At 42.0% G+C, this 20131-nt stretch overlaps 1 protein-coding gene across 1 annotated transcript; it reads right to left on the reverse strand.

The window, feature by feature from the left end:
- Positions 1-208: 208 nt before the first annotated feature.
- On the reverse strand, positions 209-20121 carry KCTD2 (potassium channel tetramerization domain containing 2). Its single transcript, XM_027873154.1, has 6 exons — positions 19625-20121; positions 13784-13892; positions 11968-12059; positions 10288-10383; positions 5248-5373; positions 209-3674 (listed from the first exon to the last, which is right to left on the reverse strand). The coding sequence occupies exons 1-6, from the start codon at positions 20015-20017 to the stop codon at positions 3645-3647; spliced, it is 846 nt and encodes a 281-aa protein (XP_027728955.1). The 5' UTR covers positions 20018-20121; the 3' UTR covers positions 209-3644.
- Between the last annotated feature and the right edge of the window lie 10 nt (positions 20122-20131).

Below are 20131 nucleotides of genomic sequence, written 5' to 3' on the forward strand. Positions count from 1 at the left end.
TGGCTGACGTGGCAGATTTCAAGTTTTCAGTTATTATTTTCCAGCTCAGTCCACATGACCTCATCATCTATGCCTAACAGAGACCAGACAGAGAATGGTGCCAAGAAATTTGTTATCTAGGAATCTGTTGGGAACCAATGGCTTTGATGAGATAGCAGTCACTTTGAAGGGATTAAAAAGCACACTTACACGGGAGCTGCAAGATTCATAAATTTGTTTTAACTGTCTTTATTGACAAAAAAAAAATCACAGCATTTCAAATGTTATTCAAACACTAACAGTAGCAAAGGGCACCAACAAGTGACAGATACAGTATCACACATCTGGATTGCAGGCGACACTGGAGGGCATGGGAGTCCTCTCCCTGCTGGGGTGTTGCCCCTTTTTCTCTTGATATCTCTGGCTCCTCCTCCCCAGCACCTCAATGTCACCCCTGAGATCAGTTACAAATGTGCAGAAACGAAGACACTTTAGAGGAGGCTGGGCCTTTCCACGCCTCCCCCCTCCCCATTTCACTGCCATGAAAACAGATTAGGCCTTTGGAAACGTGACAACGACACTGCTTTCACACTTAGGCTCAGGAAACCTCCTTATGGAGATGCCAGCCCTTTCATTGCACTGACCCGACAATCTCATTAGTACTCAGTTGCTAAGAGGGGAATAAAAAGGGCAGACAGGGTGCACCTCTCAACACTGCTGTGCTGAATACAGCTGACCAGACTGTGGATAACTTGAGAAAGTGGACCAAGTTGATAGGTCAATCTTCAGGGACAAGGCTAGCTCTCCTTGTGGGAGAAAGCTTTTGTCAAGTACATTAACTTGGTTCATAAAGGGCCTCTATAAGATAAATTTTCACTGTAGCTTGAACTGTAAAAACCAAATCAATTGAATCATCTGTTGCATTAATTCTAGAATCTGGAAGAGTATTGGACTAATTTCTAAAACTGTTGGAAACTTAGTTTTTAATGGTATTGGGCTACAGTGGAAGTAACCTGCTAAATACCAATTAGCCTGTAAGGAGCTTGAAGGCAGAGACCTCAGCCCACATTACTTGTCCATTTCTCAAGCACTAGACACATGGTAGATGCTTGATATTTCCCGATAATCTTATAAGGGAAACACAGGCTATTCTAAAGGCATTTGACAGGGTATTAAACCAAATTTTTGTTTATTTACCTAAAAGGTGCCGCTCACACAATCCCCTAGTCACTCTTCTTCCCATTTGAAACCTGTATTTTGTGTTTTAGGTACCCAGGCCTGGGTCCTGGGTTGGGGATTATTCCACAACCACTGTCTTTATCACAGGACACTGCTTCTCAGGCATGCCTCAAATGGTCTGATTCCATAAGAGGCAAATCAGGGGTTTGAAGCCCCAAACAAAAAGACAAAGAATTTAGGCAGAAGACCCTAAATGAAGCCTCTTTCCTCTGGTGACATGCCTGCCGCCTGTGGGGAACAGCTGAGTAGTACTTTTTTCACACCTCCCCAAATCTCCCTCAATACAGCAGCCCTTCCTATTACCTTCACACTGTGGTTCTTTTCTCGACTAAGAACTTCTCTGAAAGAGACGATGGCATTGATGTTAAGTCTTGTGGGGCTGTTCTTGGCACTCTTACATGTCTTCTGATTTAGATGATGTTTCTTTGCTGTGAAAAGGTACTGGGTAAGGGCTGAAATTTTATGTTACCAACACTGGTTTTATATGCATATAACTACATACATACCCCAAGTATTGCTGAGGCTCATCAAGATATACAAGTTACCAGATTATACAAAAGGAAAAGGGACACAAGGGAGGACCAGACCAGGTAATTTGACAAAGGGTCAGTCCATCTAAGCACTGATCCATCATAAGTTCAAAAGACAATTGGCAGTGGACAGTTTCAAAAAATTGCCAGTCCAGACCTGCCCTGGTCCCACAGAAAGAACTTCTACCTAGTGAACATGATAGCTGAGTGGCACAGAGGTGTGAAAGTGCTCCTCAAAAAACCCCCTCAACTCAGCCAGAACCCTAATACCAGTTTATGCTTCCTAGGGGAACTGTGTGTATATCTTTAGTAAAACACAACACTGTACGTTATCAGGGATAAAGGAAGGAATATTTGGCCCCTTATAGACTCAAAGACAGTAACTGGAAATGCCAGAAACGTCCTAGATGCAGTTCTTTTGTTCAGTGCCTAATGGAGGACTTCAGTATAATTCCCCATCCTAGCCAAACAAGTAGTTTTGGATTAGACATGACACTGTAGGGAGAGGGGTGACAGGTGTCAAAGGGAGGCACAGGAGAAGTGCAAGACCTCAAAACTACCATCCAATAAGTACATACACTAGTATGGTACAGAATCACTGAAGTATCCGTGAGTCCTATTGGCTAAAATCGGAAATCCAAGAGAGGCATATACAAATATTGCACGTTCATTCAAGGCATTCTCAAAAAGACGGTCACAGAAGTCAACAATACTTTGCAACAATACATGGTAACATCACAACAATTTTGGCAACTCCCCCTCCTCCCCCCAAGTTCTGTGCCAGCTACTGCCAGGAGTTCACAGGCTGGCAGAGGGAGACAGGACCAACAGGGGGTGGAGGGAGGCTGCAGAGGCAGCTGAAATACTCAAATAGAAACTCTCATTTATCTGCTGGTTAAGTAGCCTACCTGTTGGATAGACAGAGTACAGAACAAAAGTCTGCCTCATACCTTCTGCAGCAAGTGCAGGGGACACAGCAGAGCCTTAGGAGCATCCTTGCTGTCACAGGCAAGCAAGGCAAAGCTGAACAAGGCAGCACTGAGTGCTAGCAAGCACTTGTGACCCCGACCAGACAGGCCGGATTGCTTGGGATCCTGTGGGACACAAGGGAAAAGGAGCCATAGTCTTCTTTTTACCCAATGATGGGTCCATTCATAGCTCCTGTGGGAAGATGGCAAGTTTAAATGATGTGAGACAAGTTTAAGAGATGTAAGCAAGTTTCTTTTAATCCCAGTGCCTCAATTCAACAAAGACACAAGGCTCTCCTCAAATTTATTTAGAACCCAATTGCAAAATTGGGAAACTGAGATGTAAAGCAAAGATGAAGTGTTTCAGTGTCAAAAATCAACTTTCCTTTAAAAATAAAAGTTTTTTTGTTGTCAATCTGTGCTAGATTTCTTTGCATCTGCTGTACCTGTTTGAAGAAATGGAGGGGAGAGGAAGGACAGAATGATGTTGAGTAGCTGCAAATTTCCAACTTAGTAAAACTTGGAGTGAGCACATGGCAAGTCCAGGTAGGAATCCTGTTTTTCACCTGATACAGCCATCTATGGGGTACAGGTTGGCTATATAAGTCCTTGTTGTCCCCTTCCCCCAGATCCTAGTAAAAGTGCCAACTAGGAACCTGGCACATTTACTGTAAAGATCTGTTTATAGCCCTGGCTAAGAAAAGAAAAAGAACTCTTTAGGTAGGAGTCTCATCTGTTTTTTTAGTTTCCTACGGTGAGGGGGGGAATCCTTTGGTTTCGGCCAGAATGATTCTCCATTGGTGAGCCACGTTCAGCTTTGCCTTGCCTCAGCATGGTTACTGTACAAGAGCAAGGCTGAACTTTGGAGAGATGCTCTGCTGGATTGACCTACTGACATCTAGGACTTCAGTGGAGCCAGATTCTTAGTTCACATCCGAGAGCCTCGTTCCTGAAGAATCTGAAAGAGGATGAGGTGAGAGATTCAGGTTTGAATTTTGGTTTCAGCTTATTATTAAAATGGAGACTGCTAGGCTGATTGATGTAAGGAGAGAGATGCATGGCTACTTATTAGACCGCTTCTGAAGAGCAGTTTAGCTACTTAGGACATAGAGGGAGGGTACATCAGAAGTCTTAGTCTCACTTGGCAGAGTATAATCTCCTCTTTAACAATGTGAGGGTCAAGCTGTTCTCAAGCCTGCCAACTGCTGTTGTTGAAATTCTGTTGTTTATCAACAGCTCAAAGCGAGGTCTAAGATCTGTATGTTGATGGAGCAATAATAACCTTAGGAACCTTAATTTTGAGAGTGGCTCTCATGAAGACTCATGCCATGGATTTGGAAAAATTTTTAGGACAGAGAGATATTTTTATCAGTCTAAGATACTAGGTCTTCCAAGGTTCATGGAAAGATACCATATGGTATACTCACGACCGAAAATCAATCATTTAATAGAGATAGTAGAGAAAGGAAGAAATATTCAAGTCTCATCAACCACAAAGCTACCCTCTGGGCCTCAGGATGCTCAACTCTGGATTACAAATTACAGAGATTTTCTAACCAGAAAATCCAGCATTTTTAAAGCCAAAGATTAGGATCAAGGCAGCCCACACCACTTTGTTGACCATCCTTTTTTAGCGTCATTAAATGAAGAAATGTCCATGAGAACATTATTAACTAGTTCTAATCACTTACTATAATGGAGATTGGTCAGTATCCAAGGAGACCCTAAACCTAGGTGACATGGTCTTGTGCCAACTCCATATCAGTTTTATGTCCAGCATGTGCAATGACCCCTAAACCAAAAGGAAGGGTAGCCTTTTCTATTCTTTACTCTGGGCAGCCAGGGAGCCACATATATAAAACACAGTTTACACAAAATAATAAAGATTCCAATAAGTCTATATGTGGCCTAACGACATACCTTAATTGACCTAATTTTCCTGAGACAGTTTCTGAACTTCAAGGCATGCTAAATAGACCATTACAAGTATAATAAATATATTCATATAGGGGGAAAAAATTGGGGGGGGGGGGCAGGGAGAAAAGTGAAAAAGATGAAGACATTTCCTGTGGAGGAAACAGTGATGCCAACTATTTCAAAGAGTAAAGGTACTCAAAAGGAGTATGATGCTTTCCGATGAGTATATGTCAGAACTGTCAGTTTCTAATATTTAAACCAAAGGCGGGGAGTCTTCGTCCTCTAGGCTACAGGTTCCCCACCCCTGATTTAAACAGTAGAGAGGCTTTGTTTTTAATTGACTCTTATTTCAAGAAACTGCAAAAGCCCATTCCACTTTGTCAAGTTCACAATTCCTAATTACGAATCTCCACTCCTCCAACAGTTTTGAAGCAAAAAGGCAGGCCCAGTGTTTAGTCTAAAAAAACCCAAGGAACCATAATGCAGGTAAAAACGTAAAGCCAACCTTGGCAAGAGATAGGAGAAGTGATAAATGCCATTTAAGACTAAAGACCTCGATAGATTTAGGGTGGAACAATCTCCCTCCCCCGAAGTGAAGTGGCCAAGTTTCTTACCTTTGCCTTCTCACTAGGCTCTATGACAATACCATTAGTAGAGTTATTTAGCTCCCTGGAGACCACACAGAGGAATTCTGTCTGATCCTCATTTCCATAGCTATAGGAAGATCCAATATTTATTAGCTGAGAAAAGAAGGAAGGGCAGAATGAATACAGAGTCAAGATTTGTTTTTCTATCTTTTGACACACCCTCATAGATGTACCTACTCAGCAGAATCCAACATAAACTTTCAACAAGAATATTCTATTATAGCTTTCCTTCTAAAAGGATAAAGAACTCCTGAAGTTCCAAGTCCCTTTGTTGATAACAGAAACTCTAACTAGTCAGAGAATAGTCTTCAATGAAGCCAACAAATACAAAATGGAGGGCGAAAATCACTAGAAATACAATCCTAATAATTAAAAATCACATTATCAATCCCAAACCAAACAATGAGGAATGAAATAGAATGTTTTTTGTGAGAAATTGTTAATGACAATAGATATCATCTTCAGTCAAAACTTCTATGTGCAGAACTGATAGGGTAACTGAACCAGAGAAATAGTTACCACATTGATGAGATCTGTAAGGCACCAAGTAAATCTTCTACCCAGAGACTAAAGTGCTTCCAACTTTTGGAATGAACTGGATTTAGCATTTTATTCTGAGCAAGAAACAATCAGTATGAAGAAGCTGAGTCTAGACACAAGGATGGCTGTTTGGCACACACACTAGACTGGGCGTCAGGAGACCTTTGTTCCACAGCAAGTGCTGGCTGGCTTCCCCCCTGGGACTGATGTGGGGAAATCACCTAAAGGAACCACTGATATTTTGCCTTCTCCATCCCAGAATAAAATAATAAGTTTAACATGTAATCTCTTTCTTTAGAAGAATGTTTCAGCATCAATCAATCAACAAGCATTTCTTTCTTTCCTTCTTTCTTTTTTAACAAGCATTTCCTAAGTGCTTACTCTATGCCAAGCACTGTGCTAATAAGTACTGGGAGATACAAAGAAAGCAAAAACAGTCTCTGCCCTCAAGGAGTTTAAGTTCTAACAGGGAGATAATGTTTACATAAATCAATAAATACAAGATAAATACAGAGAACAGAGGGAAGGCAGACTTACAGAAGGCATTAGCAGCTGGGAGGTCTAGGAAGATGGTGCCACTGGAGCAAACACTCAAAGGAAGCCAGGGATTCTATAAGGAGGAGACTAGGAAGGAGAACACTGCAGATATGGAGGCAAAGACAAGGAAAAAGGAGACGGGCATCACGTATGAAGAACAGAAAGCAGGTCAATAAAATTGGACCATAAAGTTTGTGGAGGGAAGTAATGTGTTAAAAAGTCTGAAAAGACAGGAAGTGGCCAGGTTGTGAAGAGGAATTTCTTTTTGTTCTTACAAATGCTAAGAAGTCACTGGAATTTATTGATTGAGAGGGGAAGTCTAGTTAGAAGGCTATTTATAACAGTCTAGGTCATAAGGGATGGGTAGTGACTGTGAGAGAAAGGGCAGAAGTGTTGTGGAGAAAAGAACAGTAAGATTTGGCAAGTGACTGGACACCGGAGAGAAAAAGAGGAGTTGAAGATGGCCTCAGAGGTTGAGATCCTGGGTGACACTGGGAAGAGCAGTGGTGCCCCCAACAGAAATAGGGGTGTGTGGAAGAAGGGAGGGAAAGGGTGTTCTGGGTGATAGATTTGGACACTTTTGAGTTTGAGACCCACCTCCAGGACATCTCAATTTGAAAAGCTCAATAGGTAGTTGATAATAGAGAGATTAGGCCTGGGCAGTTGATGATACAGAGACTAGGCCTGGATCAACAGATCTGGGAATGACTGACATAGATACCTGAATCCATGGGAACTGATGAAATTGACAAATAAGTAATAAAGCAAAAGAGAAGATAGCTTAGGACAGAGTCTTGGGGAGCACCTATGGTTAGTGGTTGTGACTCAGATGAAGAACAACATGAAGTGGTCAGACAGATAGGAGAACTAACAGAGGGCAGTGTTATAAAAACCCTGAGAGGAGAGTCTTCACAAAGAGTGGGTGGTCAATACTATTAAACACTGAAGAAAGGTCAAGAAGGATGAGAATTGATAAAAGGCCAGTATGTCTGGTTACTCTGGAGAGGACACTATTAATTGCATTATGAGGTCGGAAACCAGATTTCAGAGGGTTTAGAAGAGGCATTTTTCTTTCTTTATAATATCTTTTACTAAAGAAAAAAGATCCATATAGAAGTTTTTGCTTCCTATTTCTCTCTCTTCATTGACTGTCACAGGTTCATTTATCATTTTTACACAGAGGATTCCAAATCTATATATTCAGCCCTAGTGTATCCCCTGAGCTCCAGCTCCATATCATCTACTCCCTGCTGGACAATTCCATCTTGGTATTCAATAGTATCTTAAATTCAACATGACTGTAATGGAATTCACTATCTTCACCCCTAAACCTGACCTTCCTCTAAACTTTTTTATTTTTGTTGGAGTACTACCATTTGTCAGATTGAGGTTCATGACCTTGGAATCATTCTTGATTCTTCACTTGCTATCACCTCCCACAATCAGTCAGTTGCTAAATCTTGACAATTTAAACTCCACAACATCTCTTGCATCTATCTCCACACAGTTACTGCCCTGGTTCAGGCTGTTATCAACTCTTGCCTGGACTTTTGCAATAGTGTAATTGGCTCCTTTTTCCAATCTCTTCCTTCATTAAACAACTTTATCTATTTACTTTTTTTTTGGGGCAATTGGGGTTAAGTGACTTGCCCAGGGTCACACAGCAAGTTAAGTGTCAAGTGTCTGGTCTGAGGCCACATTTGAACTCAGGTCCTCCTGACTCCAGGGCCGGTGCTCTATCCACTGCGCCACCTAGCTGCCCCTCAACTTAATATTCTTAAAACACAGGTCTGACCATATCACTATCCCGCTTGAGAATATTTCATGGCTTCCTACTCCCTCTAGGTTAAATAAAAACTCCTCAACTTTGACATTTAATGACCTTTACATATGGTTTCAGTCTATCTTTCTAAACATTTCACATTATGCCTCCTCACACAATCTTTACTTTAGCCAAACCAGCAGATGCAATAATAAATGCTTGTTGAATATATCTGGCACCCTTTCCTAGAACCCACCACGTCCAATTATTTAATTACAAGCTCCCTGAGAGTAAGACTTTATTTTAAGAGTATTTGTATCTCCCTCAGTGCCTTGCACTGTCTTATACATAATAGGTGCTCAACAAATTTTTTTTTACAGAAAATTAACAAGTTGGCATGTTCCAAAACAGAATTGATTATGGAAGGAAAAGTTAAGTGTAATGATTCTGAAGTGAAGAGAAGGATCACTGAATTAATTTAATCCAATGGTACAGTTAGCTCAACTAAGAAAAATTTTGTTTTGGAAGAAAAATGGACATTTTGGTAATTAAACAGTCCTGTCTAATAAGCTGTACTTGAAACAAGTATGATGCACAAAAAATTCTTTCACTCTGTTCACTTCATTCCGAGTTAGTTTTTTGTTCTGGGAGAGGCTGGTAAAGTTGGACAATTCTGCCACCTTAAGGAAAAAAACAGTAAGGTTCTGGCCGAACAAACTCCAAAGCTTTGGCAATGAATGGCCTCTACAGAGCCACAGAAATCATGCACAATGAGCCCTATAACCCTTACTTAGCAAAAGCTCCATGTGTAAACATCTCTGTACATAAGGTCTTTCCTCACAGAATGTTAAACTATTTGAAGACAGGGACAATTTCCCATTTGTTTTTATATCCTCATTGCATCAGTGGCTGGCCCATAACAAGGCATTTGATAAATGCTTGTGGATTGATTGATTATTAACTGAACAAGAGATGGTCAAGATTTATTTCTCAATGAATTTCAACTCTTTCATATTGTACCCATTTAATGTGTTTTACTGAGTAAGGCACTAGTTACACATGTTTAGTACTTAGGATCACTGGAAAGAAAAACAATTCCACTATCTATATGAGAATAGTTTGGTAAATAAAGTTTGTTTTTCTATTTTTTTCCCCTAGGGATAGAAGGAAACTTTGAGAGGAAAAAAGAAACAAGGGTTTAAAGTTATAGAGGGCCTCTTAACACATTCACTAAACAAAGAGAGGAATTAGGAAGCCCAAGTTTTCTTCTTTATAATTTCTTTCTCCACAACATCTTTGGGTACACAAATTTCTTTCTATTCATAGTCACCACTCTAGTTCAGGTCCCCATTACCTCTTGCCTAGACTATTGCAGTAGCCTCCTATTTGGTTTCCCTGCCTCAAGCCTCTTGCCCCTCTGCTTCATCTTCTACAAAGCTGCTAAAGTGATTTCCCTAACTGTAAGTCTGACCACAACTCTCTACATCTCTACATAAACTTCTCTGTTTGGCATTTAAAACTCTTCACAACCCAGCCTCTTCCTATCTTTCCAGTCTTCTTTCACATCACTCCCCTTCACATCCTCTATGGTCCAGCCATACAGGCCTATCTCCTATTCCTCACACACAAAGCTTCACTTCCCATCTCTCTACCTTTGTACTGGCTTTGTCTGTGCTTTCTTTCCAAATTTCTGCCTTCTAGGATCCTTGGTTTTCTTCAGTAGCTCAATGGCCACCTACTGAAGGAAGCCTTTCCTGCCTCTCTACCCCATCTTTCCCACCCCATCCACTCCAACTGCTGATGCCTTCCCCCCAAGGTTTTCTAGTATTTGATTTATGTCATTTATACATATATACATATATACATACTTATCTGTCTCCATCACTAGACCATGAGGTCCTTAAGGACAAGGACTGTTTGGTTTTTTACTATTTCTCTAGCACTGAGCATAGTGCTTGGCACATAACAGGCACTTAATAAGTGCTCGCGGACTGATTCAGCAAATCTTTCAAAGACTCAGGACCCCACTTTCTCCTTTTGTGCAAAAGGACACCACCGAGACCTAATAATGTCACCAGGATGTGAAAAGGAGAACTGAGAAAGTATAGGAAGAGGTTTGAGCATCTAGACAGACACATCACATAGAATTTAAGATTCTGAACAATTACCTGTTCAAATTTCCAACCATCAGACATGGTAGAGACCATCTGTGTAAGTTCTTCCTCTTGGCACTGCAGAACTCTGTATACATGTTTCACAGGGCCCTATAATAAATAAAAACAGATTTCTGAGTGGCACATTAGGGACTCAAAAACATCACCATATTTATTTCTCTTAGATTACACTAACTCCACGTCTAAAAATCCTTTAAAATGTGGAGAAACAATTCATTTCCCTGATCTCATCAGAAAAGATATGATGCTCCTCAGAATGAGCTAACGGGGAAATGTTAAGCTACTGTGGTTGGAAAACCTCCAAGGAACTTGACTGCAACATCAGAGTCCATTTGAGAGCTCTTTTGGAATGTGAGAAAGCATTACTGGAAGGGATGGGGCGTGTAAGAGATTGCAAGGGTTCTCAGCTTTTCTCTGAATGTCACAGACTCCTAGGGCAGGAGTCTGGTAAAGCTTTCTCAGAATATTTTTTACATGCATAAAATAAAATACATAGGATTACAAAGGAAATCAATTATACTGAAATACTGTCACCAAAATACTTCTCAGTTTAAGAAAAATCTTGATATTTTACGCATACATATTTACATCTCACAAATAGTAAAGGATTGTCACGTAACAGGAAAACATCTGGTATATGGGCTATCTGATTCATTTCTGATTAGGAAGGAGGCAGCCTTTAAGTTGCCTGGCAAGAAAAACCAATAGCAAGACTTTCCCATATAAATTCCTCCAATACAGCAAACTGCTGGAGGCATTGAGAAGGAAAACGTCCATTTTAATCATATGTGGAGGCTCTGCCCCAAGACAAATCAGTCTGGGGTCAAAGTATTTGCATATTTGTTGTTGTGGTTTAGTCACGTCCAACTCTGTGCCCACGTGGATCATAGCATGCAGGCCCTTCTGTCCTCCTCTATCCCAAATTCTAGCCAAGCTCATGTTCGGTGTCTCCATGACACTTTCTATCCATCTCATCCTCTGCTGTCCCCTTCTCCTTCTATCTTATACCCTGATCTCAGGCAGTAAAGAGAATATAATTAAATGTATTGAAGGTCAATGTTTAACTTTGAAGAATGCAATTACTTTGCTTGATTTGGAGACAAAGTGAGTACCTAACAATTGAAGAACCTTTAACCAAATTGTGGTATGTGACCAGTGAAATATTACTGTACCACAAGAGAATGTGGCAAATTAAGAGATAACCAGAAAGATACACATAAAACACACAGAACGAGGAGAACAATTTACAGGATGACCGCAATAACACACAAGACAAAAAAATTTGAAAGGCTATGGCAGCAGCTATGAAGGTGCCATTTGGAAAATACCCTCCCCCTACACACATACACCCGATGGGGTCTGTACTACTACAACCTTACTAATTGTGATTATTCCTCTTTCCTTCAGGTGAGTGTTTTTCTGGATGGCTTTCTTTTCTAAACTATGCTGTTTTTTTTCCCTTAACTTCCTCATTTTGAGTAGCTAATTTCAGAATTGTGTGTGTTTGGCCATGCCTGAAGTGTCTCTGAGGATTTAGGAATATGCTTCCACAAAGACTAACTGACTATAAGCTGAGCTGTTTTCACTCTCACACCACTCTTTTTATTCCACACTAAGAAATGGCTAAGATGGTCCTTTGGGCCATTTTCCACATAAAAGTTTAAAACAAATTACTTGTGAGGTTATGTTCTCATTGTCCCGTATCCTTTCCTTAACCAGTCGCACAAGAGATGCAATGTTGTAAAATTCCGCTTCTTCCAAGACACCTAAAATAAGCAATCAAAACAAAATGCTTTGTTCACTCAACTTTGCTCATGAACTTTTGTTTGTTTTTCTAAGATTCTAATCTTTCTTTCCTACTCACTGGAGACATATGTCACATTTGTGCTTGATTTACTTTCTTCTTCTTTTTTTCTTTTTGAGTCACCTTCTTTGGAATATATTTCTTAAGTGGAAACAGAAGTAAATGACCCAAGGGCAGCTAGGTGGTGCAGTGGATAGAGTGCAAAAAAGGAAATAAATGACCCAAATACTGGGCCACTGTAGACAGTCATTATCAGTCTTCAGATTTGTAAAATGAGGGGACTGGACCACATGGCCTTTGAGGTCTAGAGCTTACAGTTCTGGAGCTACGGTTCATTATTAAGTAGTGTCTCACTTTCAAGGTAGGAGATGGAGTCAAGTTCCCATGGTTTCTAGAGGCAGCTAGGTAGCCCAGTAGTAAGAGAACTGGATCTGGGGTCAGGAAGATCTGAGTTCAAATCCAGCCTCAGACACTTACTAGTTGTGTGACCCTGGGCAAATCACTTAATTGGTTTGCTTCAGTTTCCTCATCTATAAAATGGAGATAATAATATCACTTACATCCCACAGCTGTTTTGAAGACAAAATGAGATATTTATAAAATACTTTGCAAACTTAAAAAGTGCTATGTGTTAGCTATTATTATTTACTCTCATTCTAAACACTTCCTGGTACTGCCAGGAGCAGATGGAGAAAGAGATCATTTTTAATTCTGTGATATTGTCCAAAAGGGAAAAAAAAAGATCTTTCATCTATTTAGACTTAATGTAACATAGTGTTTGTACTTCATAAATTAAAAAAATCCAACCAACAGAAAGGCTTTCCCTTTTTGCCAGATCAAAACAGTTTGAGAAAAACATATTTATATTTAGCATGAGCCTGAACAACTTAGAATCAATCAGCACAGCACTGTATGTCAGGGCTATCTATTACATGCTACATTTTTAAGAATCCTATCCCCTAACAATGCCCAAAAATCTGGACTCTGTTGGACTGAAGGGCAGTGTCTAATCTTCTACTAGATGTCCTCAGTGAAAGAGAGCCAATTGTTTTAGAAAAGTGATTAGCTACAGAATCTTGTCTTCTCTAACAATTAAAACTATACAACAACCAGGAATGAACTTTCAGAATAAAATACATTGGTCATGAAACTTTGCAGGGTTCTCATAGGAGACAGAATCTTAAAGGAATTAGTCGAGGATTTTATTTTTTTAAATGCACACTTACTGGCAAATTAAAATAAAAATTGAAAATATCACTTAGTGTGAGTTTTCATGCTTACTGCCATCAAATGAATTCTTTCTTGGACATGATCATACTTAGAAAGGCCTAATAAAAATCACTGTTATGGAGGGAAATCTTTTGAACCCCTATGCAAACATGAATTAAGTATTTTCTTTCCCACTAAAGAGAAAGATTGAACACAGAAGCAGTCTCCAAAATAAGACCTGACAAATAGCAACTTCCTGCTTAATGAACTTAGTGAACATCTCAACCAAAACGTATTAGTGGGAACTACACAGGTTGAGTCAACCTATAACTCATAGGGTATTTAAAGATGATCAAGTGAGATAATATAAAAAATAAAGCACTTTGCAAACCTAAAGTGCCATGTAAATGTTAGCTATTATAACAATGCTCAAACTGAAAAACACCTGTTCTTACCTGTCTAGCAGTAGTTTCTTACCTTCTTCTGCCAATTCCTTATTAATGATGAGCTTCCCGTGTCGGAGGTAGTTTAGGATAGGACCAAAGTATGTTGGATCTCTGTCAATCAGATAGGCTCCTGTCTCATCCTGTCAGTTAAATATAAGAATTGTATTTCAAGAAGAGCTTTTAAAGTGAGCTAAGGCAAGACTTCAACTTCCTGCCAACACACAAAGCCAATCCATCTCACCAGTTAGAAAATTTCCAGTAAGATTCCAGGTCACTAAATGCTAAAGCTGGATGGCATCATCTTATTTAATGAGGAAAAGTTGATGTCCGTAGTAGTGAGGATACTAAAAAAATCACATAGCATAACCAGGACTAGACAATAGATCTCTTAACTCCTAAGTCTTTGGCAATTACAAAGGTTTGCCAAGGACAGACTATTTGCTAGGGATTATGGTATTTGAAAATAAGGGTCTGTCTTAGTGTACGCACATCCTATAGTGTGCTAGCTTTTCAATTAGGATGTGATAAAAGTTTGAAATCACACACATATCATTTATATGCTTACATGCTGGGTAAAAAAGTCTGACTAATAAGATTCTTCTAAAAGATGTGTTAGGAGAAAGCATAGGAAGAAAGTCTTATACCATAAGGTCTGTCTTTGGATGGACACCTTTAACTTTTTTCAATGTTTCTGAGTCAACTTCTTGATTCTAAGAAAACCTGTGCCTGGGTTTTGAAGATCTTTGAAGCTCAAGGCCAATACTAGTAGATGTTTGCATGCCAATACTAATCTCATACAATCCAGCCATGTGCCCAGAGGAAGGTTGGGAGAATAAAGGCTTTGGCTCAGAGACATCCCAAGCCTACTCTACTTCATGTAAAAAAGAACAAAAAATTGGCTTACATTGCAATGAGGGAAATTTGGGTTGGATAAAAAGAACTGCTTAACAAAGAAATGTATTTGAATCTTCCCCAAATACCTTAAAAATAGAATAGGCAGTATTTCCTTCTCTCTTCTTCTTTATAAAATGAGAGGGCGGAACTAAATGGTAGCCTCAATATGTCCAAAACTGAATTCATTATCTTTCCCCCTAAATCCTTTCTCCCTCCAATCTTGCTTATTACTGTAGAGGGCAGCACCATCCTCCCAGTATTTCATTTGAGATGTATTAGGTGTTATCATTCACGTAGGGAAATAAAATCAAAGCCATTATCCATTGAGTGCCTAATTCCAGCAAGGTATCATGCTAAGTGTTAGAGGGTGTACCAAGGAGTTAAAACATAGCAGTCTGTTACACTTACAATCTAGCTGGAAAGACAACTCTCAAATAAGGAAATGAAACAATAAAAGAAACTAAAGTACATTTCAAAATTACAGAGATGAATATCAATATTTTGTGATTCCACATCCTTATCCTATTTCCACTTTATAATCAGTTGGGAAATAACTTTCTTTCAATGAAATTAATATTCCTTGGAGCACTTTGGTTTACACTCATCCCTTCACCCAGTTGGTGAAAGTGAATTGGAGTCAGGGAAGTGTATATATATGGTTTCCCCTTCATCCCCAACCAGTTTAGTGCCTGAAGTCGATTCTCCCAGCCAGAGATCCCAATCCTGCTTGCACTTTCCCTTCCTCATATATCCCCTGGCCACTAAGCCCCAGAGTGAGTATCTAGACTTCTGCATAACTTAGGGAAGGATGGTGCACTCCTCTATTAATAATCTTTCCTTTTACTAGTCTTAATACACCAACCTAGCCTGTATGGAAGGACTACATCTATATTTAGGTGTAGTGAAAATTATTTTATTAGGACTCATAAGATGTAGGTACTAATTTTAACTTTACTACTACCTTGCTGTATAAACTTCAACATTCACTTCTACTCACTAAGTCTCAATTTCCTCTTCTGTAAAATGAAGGGATTAAACTAGATTTCTTTCAGGCCCCATCTAGCGGTACATTCGTGATTCTGATACAGACATAGATCGCTTTCCCTGACACCATGATTGGATCTGAGATTCCAAGAAAAGCACCATCTGAAGTCTTGTTTGTTAAGTCTTTCCAATTTCAGGTCTAAGCTTACTAGGTGGGTAACAGGGAGAGGACAATCAATTAACTGACGAGCATTATTAATATTAACACATATTAAACAACTACTATGTGCCTGGCACCACATTAGGCACTAGAGATAGAAAGACAAAAATGAAACAGTTTGTCCTTAAGGAGCTCACATCCTTCCAAGGGAGAGAACTCATGCAAAATAAATTCAATGTAAACTGGCAGGAGAGGGAGGAAAGTCAAGTTTTATGGCTTCATGAAGGTATTGCTTGAGCTGAGTTCTGAAGGAAACAAGGGATTTTAAAAGGCAGGGATATGGGGGGGGGGATAGCATTCCAGGCACAGGAGACAGCCAGTGCTAAGGCTCAGAGACAAATGATCCATCATGTGTAAAGAACAATTAACTATGCCAACATGGCTAGACTGAAAAGTTCATGGAGAGGAGTAATGAAGACTAGAGGCTAGGAGGTAAAGAGCTTTAAATGTAAAACAGAGAAATTTATATTGATCCTAGAGGAAACAGTGAGACATTGGAATGTAATGATGAAGGGAGTAACATGGTAAGACCTATACTTGAGGAAGACTATTTTAACAGCTATATAGAAGATGAACTGGAGAAGAGGCAGCTAGAAGAGGTACAATGGGCAGAGTGTTGGACTTGAAGTCAAAAAAGATCTGAGTTCAAACTATGCCTCTGACACTTGCCAGCTATGGCGACCTTGGGTAAGTCACTTAACCTTTTGACTCAGTTTCCTCCTCTGTAAAATGAAGGCATTGGACTTGAGGGCCTTCAAGTCCCCTCCCAGCTCTAAATCTAAGATTCTATGATCTTCTGACTCTTTGAGTGGAGGAGAAACTTGAGACAGGAAGACTAATTAAAAGTTATTACCAAGAGTACAAGGAAGAAGTGAAATAGGGAATTCTGTTTTGGACACACTGAGGTTAAGATGCCTATAAGATACCCGGTGTGAAATGTTCAATAGGCAAGTTGGTGATATGACACTGAAGATATGTATGTATGTGTGTATTCATACATACATAAACACATATACATATGCATATATATCTGGGAAGCATCTGCATGGAGAGAATTGAACTCATAAGAACTAACGAGATTACTATGTGAGAGAGCAAAAAAAAAGAAAAGATGGCCTTGGACAGGGCTCTGAAACACTTCGTGGGATGACATGGAGGAAGAGGGAGCAAAGGAGACTGAGATGTAGCTAGTTAAGTTGGAGAAGAACAAAGAGAGCAGAACAAACCCCAGAAGAATACACGGGGGGGAGAAAGTGGTCAACATCGTCAAATGCTGCAGAGTTCAAGTCTGAGGACTGAAAAAGCCACTGGATTTGATAGTTAAGAAAGAGATATAACTTTGAAGGGAGCAGTTGAATGATGAGGTCAGAAGTCATCTTGCAGGGGCAGCTAGGTGGCGTAGTGGATAGAGCACTGGTCCTCAAGTCAGGAGGACCTGAGTTCAAATTCGGCCTCAGACACATAACATTTACTAGCTATGTGACCCTGGGCAAGTCACTTAACCCCAACTGCCTTAAAAAAATAAATAAATAAATAAAAAGAAGTCATCTTGCAGAAGGTTTAAAAGAGGGAGAGGAGAGAAGTTTAGATGAAGAGTGTAGCCAGCTTTTTAAAGGAGTTTAACATAGAAAGAGGTAGTAGAAGACATGGGCAGGTTTGTAGGCAGCTAGGAAGGAAATGGTAAAAAGAGAGATTGATTAGAGGAGGGCAAGAATGGCAGAGGAATAAATATGAGGGGATGGAGAGAAGTAAACTCCACTTGAGAGAAGGGGATCCAGGGAAGAGCAAAAAAAGAACTAGTTTCCAAGTGCTGAGGGATGGAATGGCAGCAGTGCACTGAGGAGAAAAATTTCCTGAAAGGAATGAGAGGAAGAAACAATTTAGTATGAGCCTCTTTTTTTTTTTTTTTTTTAAAGGAAGTAGGCTATACTCTTTATACATCAAAGAAGTAGAGCAGATTACAAGCAGGGGCTGTCCTAGAATGTGGGGACTCAGGATCATAGCATTTAAAACTTGAAAGTCCTTTAGTAATCATTTACTCTAATCCCCCTCATTTTACTAATAAGAACATTGGACCCAGAGATGTTCTGCCTTTCCTCAAAGCAACAAAGGTAGCAAGTAACAGGCCTAGATTTCTTTCTTTTTTTTTTTTTTAGGCAATTGGGGTTAAGTGACTTGCCCAGGGTCACACAGCTAGTAAGCGTCAAGTGTTTGGTCTGAGGCCGGATTTGAACTCAGGTCCCCCTGACTTCAGGGCCGGTGCTATCCACTGTGCCATCTAGCTAACCCTCAGGCCTAGATTTCTAACCCAGGTTTTGATTCCCCATCCAGAAAAGGGTGCCTGGAAGTGAGCCAAATGTACCTGTGTTGATATGAGATGGGGAGTGTCTGGTGCAGCAGGATCCTGGGTAGATGCATGTATACATTCCTGTTGTGGGCACTACCTTTGAGGGGGAGGGAAGAGGCTGGGAAAGGGAGCCAGGGACGCAGGGAAGAGAAGGGACTGAGGAGGGAACCTGGAGGAAAGGGAAGAAGAGAAGGGGCAGAGAAGACGGCTTGAGGCACAGGGAAGGAGCTAATCTTTCCTCCAAAACCCCTCCCTACTTCCAAACTGCCACCACCCAAATGCAGACCCTTATCACCTCACACTTGGACTACTGCAAATGTCTGCTGGTGGGTATGCTGGCCCCAAGTCTCTCCACTCCAATTCATCCTCCACTCGGCCACTAATAGCTCAGGTCTGATCATTTCACCTCTCTACCCCACCAACTCCAGTGCCTTCCTATCGCCTCTAAGATCAAATGCAAGATGCTGTTTGGCATTCAAAGCCCTTTCTGACCTACCCCCTCCTACCTCTCCAGTCTTCTCACACCTCACTCCCCACCACATAGCCTTTGATCCAGGGACAATGGCATCCTGATTGTTCCATAAACAAGACACTCACAGCTGCAGGCATTTTCTCTGGCTGTCCCCCATGCCCAGAATGTTCTCCCTACTGGTGTCTATCAAGTCCCAGCTAAAATCTCACCTTCTGTAAGAAGCCTTCCCTAACCTTTCTTATAATTCTGGTGCCTTCGCTGTTGATTTCCACTTTATCCTCAATCTATATATAGCTTATTTGTACACAGTTGTTTACATGCTGTCTCCTCCATTAGATTGTGAGCTCCTTGAGACACGGGCTGGGTGGGTGTGTGTGCCTTTCTTTGTATACCAACGTTTAGCTCACAGTAGTAGTCGCTTAATAAATGCTTACTGACAGACAGACTAATAGGAGAGGGAGTAGTGCTAAAAAGGAAGGGACTTGGGGGCATTAGCAAAAGGGAGGGGGAAGGAAAGGGCCAGGGGAAGATCCTTGGGTGCTGGAGTGGGAAGCGCTGGGGAGGGGGAGTGGCTCACTTCCTTGGGGTGCAGGGGAGGAGCAGGGGGAACGAAAGGGGTTGAGGTTGACCGGGGAAGAGGGAGTAAGGGGGGTGTCAGGGCAGGGAAGGGCTGGGAGCGGAGCCCGGGGTGCTGTGGAGGGGCCTTGGAAGGGTAGGCAGGGCAGGGGGGGATGATCCTGGGGTGCTGGGGATGGGCAGCTGGGGGCACCCTGGGGTGCTGGGGCTGGGGGGCCTGGGAAGGGTAGGCAGGGCAGGGGGATGATCCTGGGGTGCTGGGGATGGGCAGCCGGGGGCACCCTGCGGTGCTGTGGCTGGGGGGCCTGGGGAGCCGCGGAGAGAAGAGCATGACGGGAGAACCGTGGAAGAAGGGGCCGGGGGCTCGGCGGGGGCTCACCTTGTCGGAGTCCAGCTCCGGGTCCTCCTGGCAGCAGAGGCGGCACAGGAAAGACTTGGGCTCCCGGCCCAATGTCTGCCGGGTGGTCACGAAGTACGTGCCGCCCACATTGAGCCGAACCCAGCGCCCCGCGCCCCCCGCCCGCTCGGGCGGCCCCGGCCCCGGCTGCGACGGCGGCTGCGGCGGTGACGACAGCGCGGAGGCCGTGGCGGCGGCGGCAGGGCGGCCGTGGCCGCGGGAGGAAGCCGTGGCGGCGGCGGCAGAGGCGGAGGGGCTGCGGGGGCTGGCGCTGGCCGGGCCGCGGCAGTCCCCGAGGCCGCCCCCGAGGCCGCCCCCTCCCACCGTCGAGTCCACTTGCAGTTCAGCCATCTTGGACCCCTCCTGCCCGCGCATCCCCGGGCCGGCCCATTCCTATTCCGCGGCGGGGAGAGCCGGACCGGCCCAACCACAGGAGAAGGAAGGGGCCACGCCGCCAGCGCCCCGAGCCGATCCGGAGCCGGGAACTCC

The sequence above is a fragment of the Vombatus ursinus genome, unplaced genomic scaffold (assembly GCF_900497805.2).
Source record: "Vombatus ursinus unplaced genomic scaffold, bare-nosed wombat genome assembly UNPS02014801.1, whole genome shotgun sequence".
In the NCBI taxonomy this organism is placed as follows: Eukaryota; Metazoa; Chordata; class Mammalia; order Diprotodontia; family Vombatidae; genus Vombatus; species Vombatus ursinus.

Coding starts and splice junctions, on each gene's coding strand:
- KCTD2 (XM_027873154.1), bottom strand. CDS start 20,017: ATGCGCGGGCAGGAGGGGTCCAAGATGGCTGAACTGCAAGTGGACTCG. Junction 12,060..13,783: donor TAAGGAATTGGCAGAAGAAG/GTAAGAAACTAC, acceptor TGCTTATTTTAG/GTGTCTTGGAAGAAGCGGAA. Junction 3,675..5,247: donor AGCCTAGTGAGAAGGCAAAG/GTAAGAAACTTG, acceptor ATCCTCTTTCAG/ATTCTTCAGGAACGAGGCTC.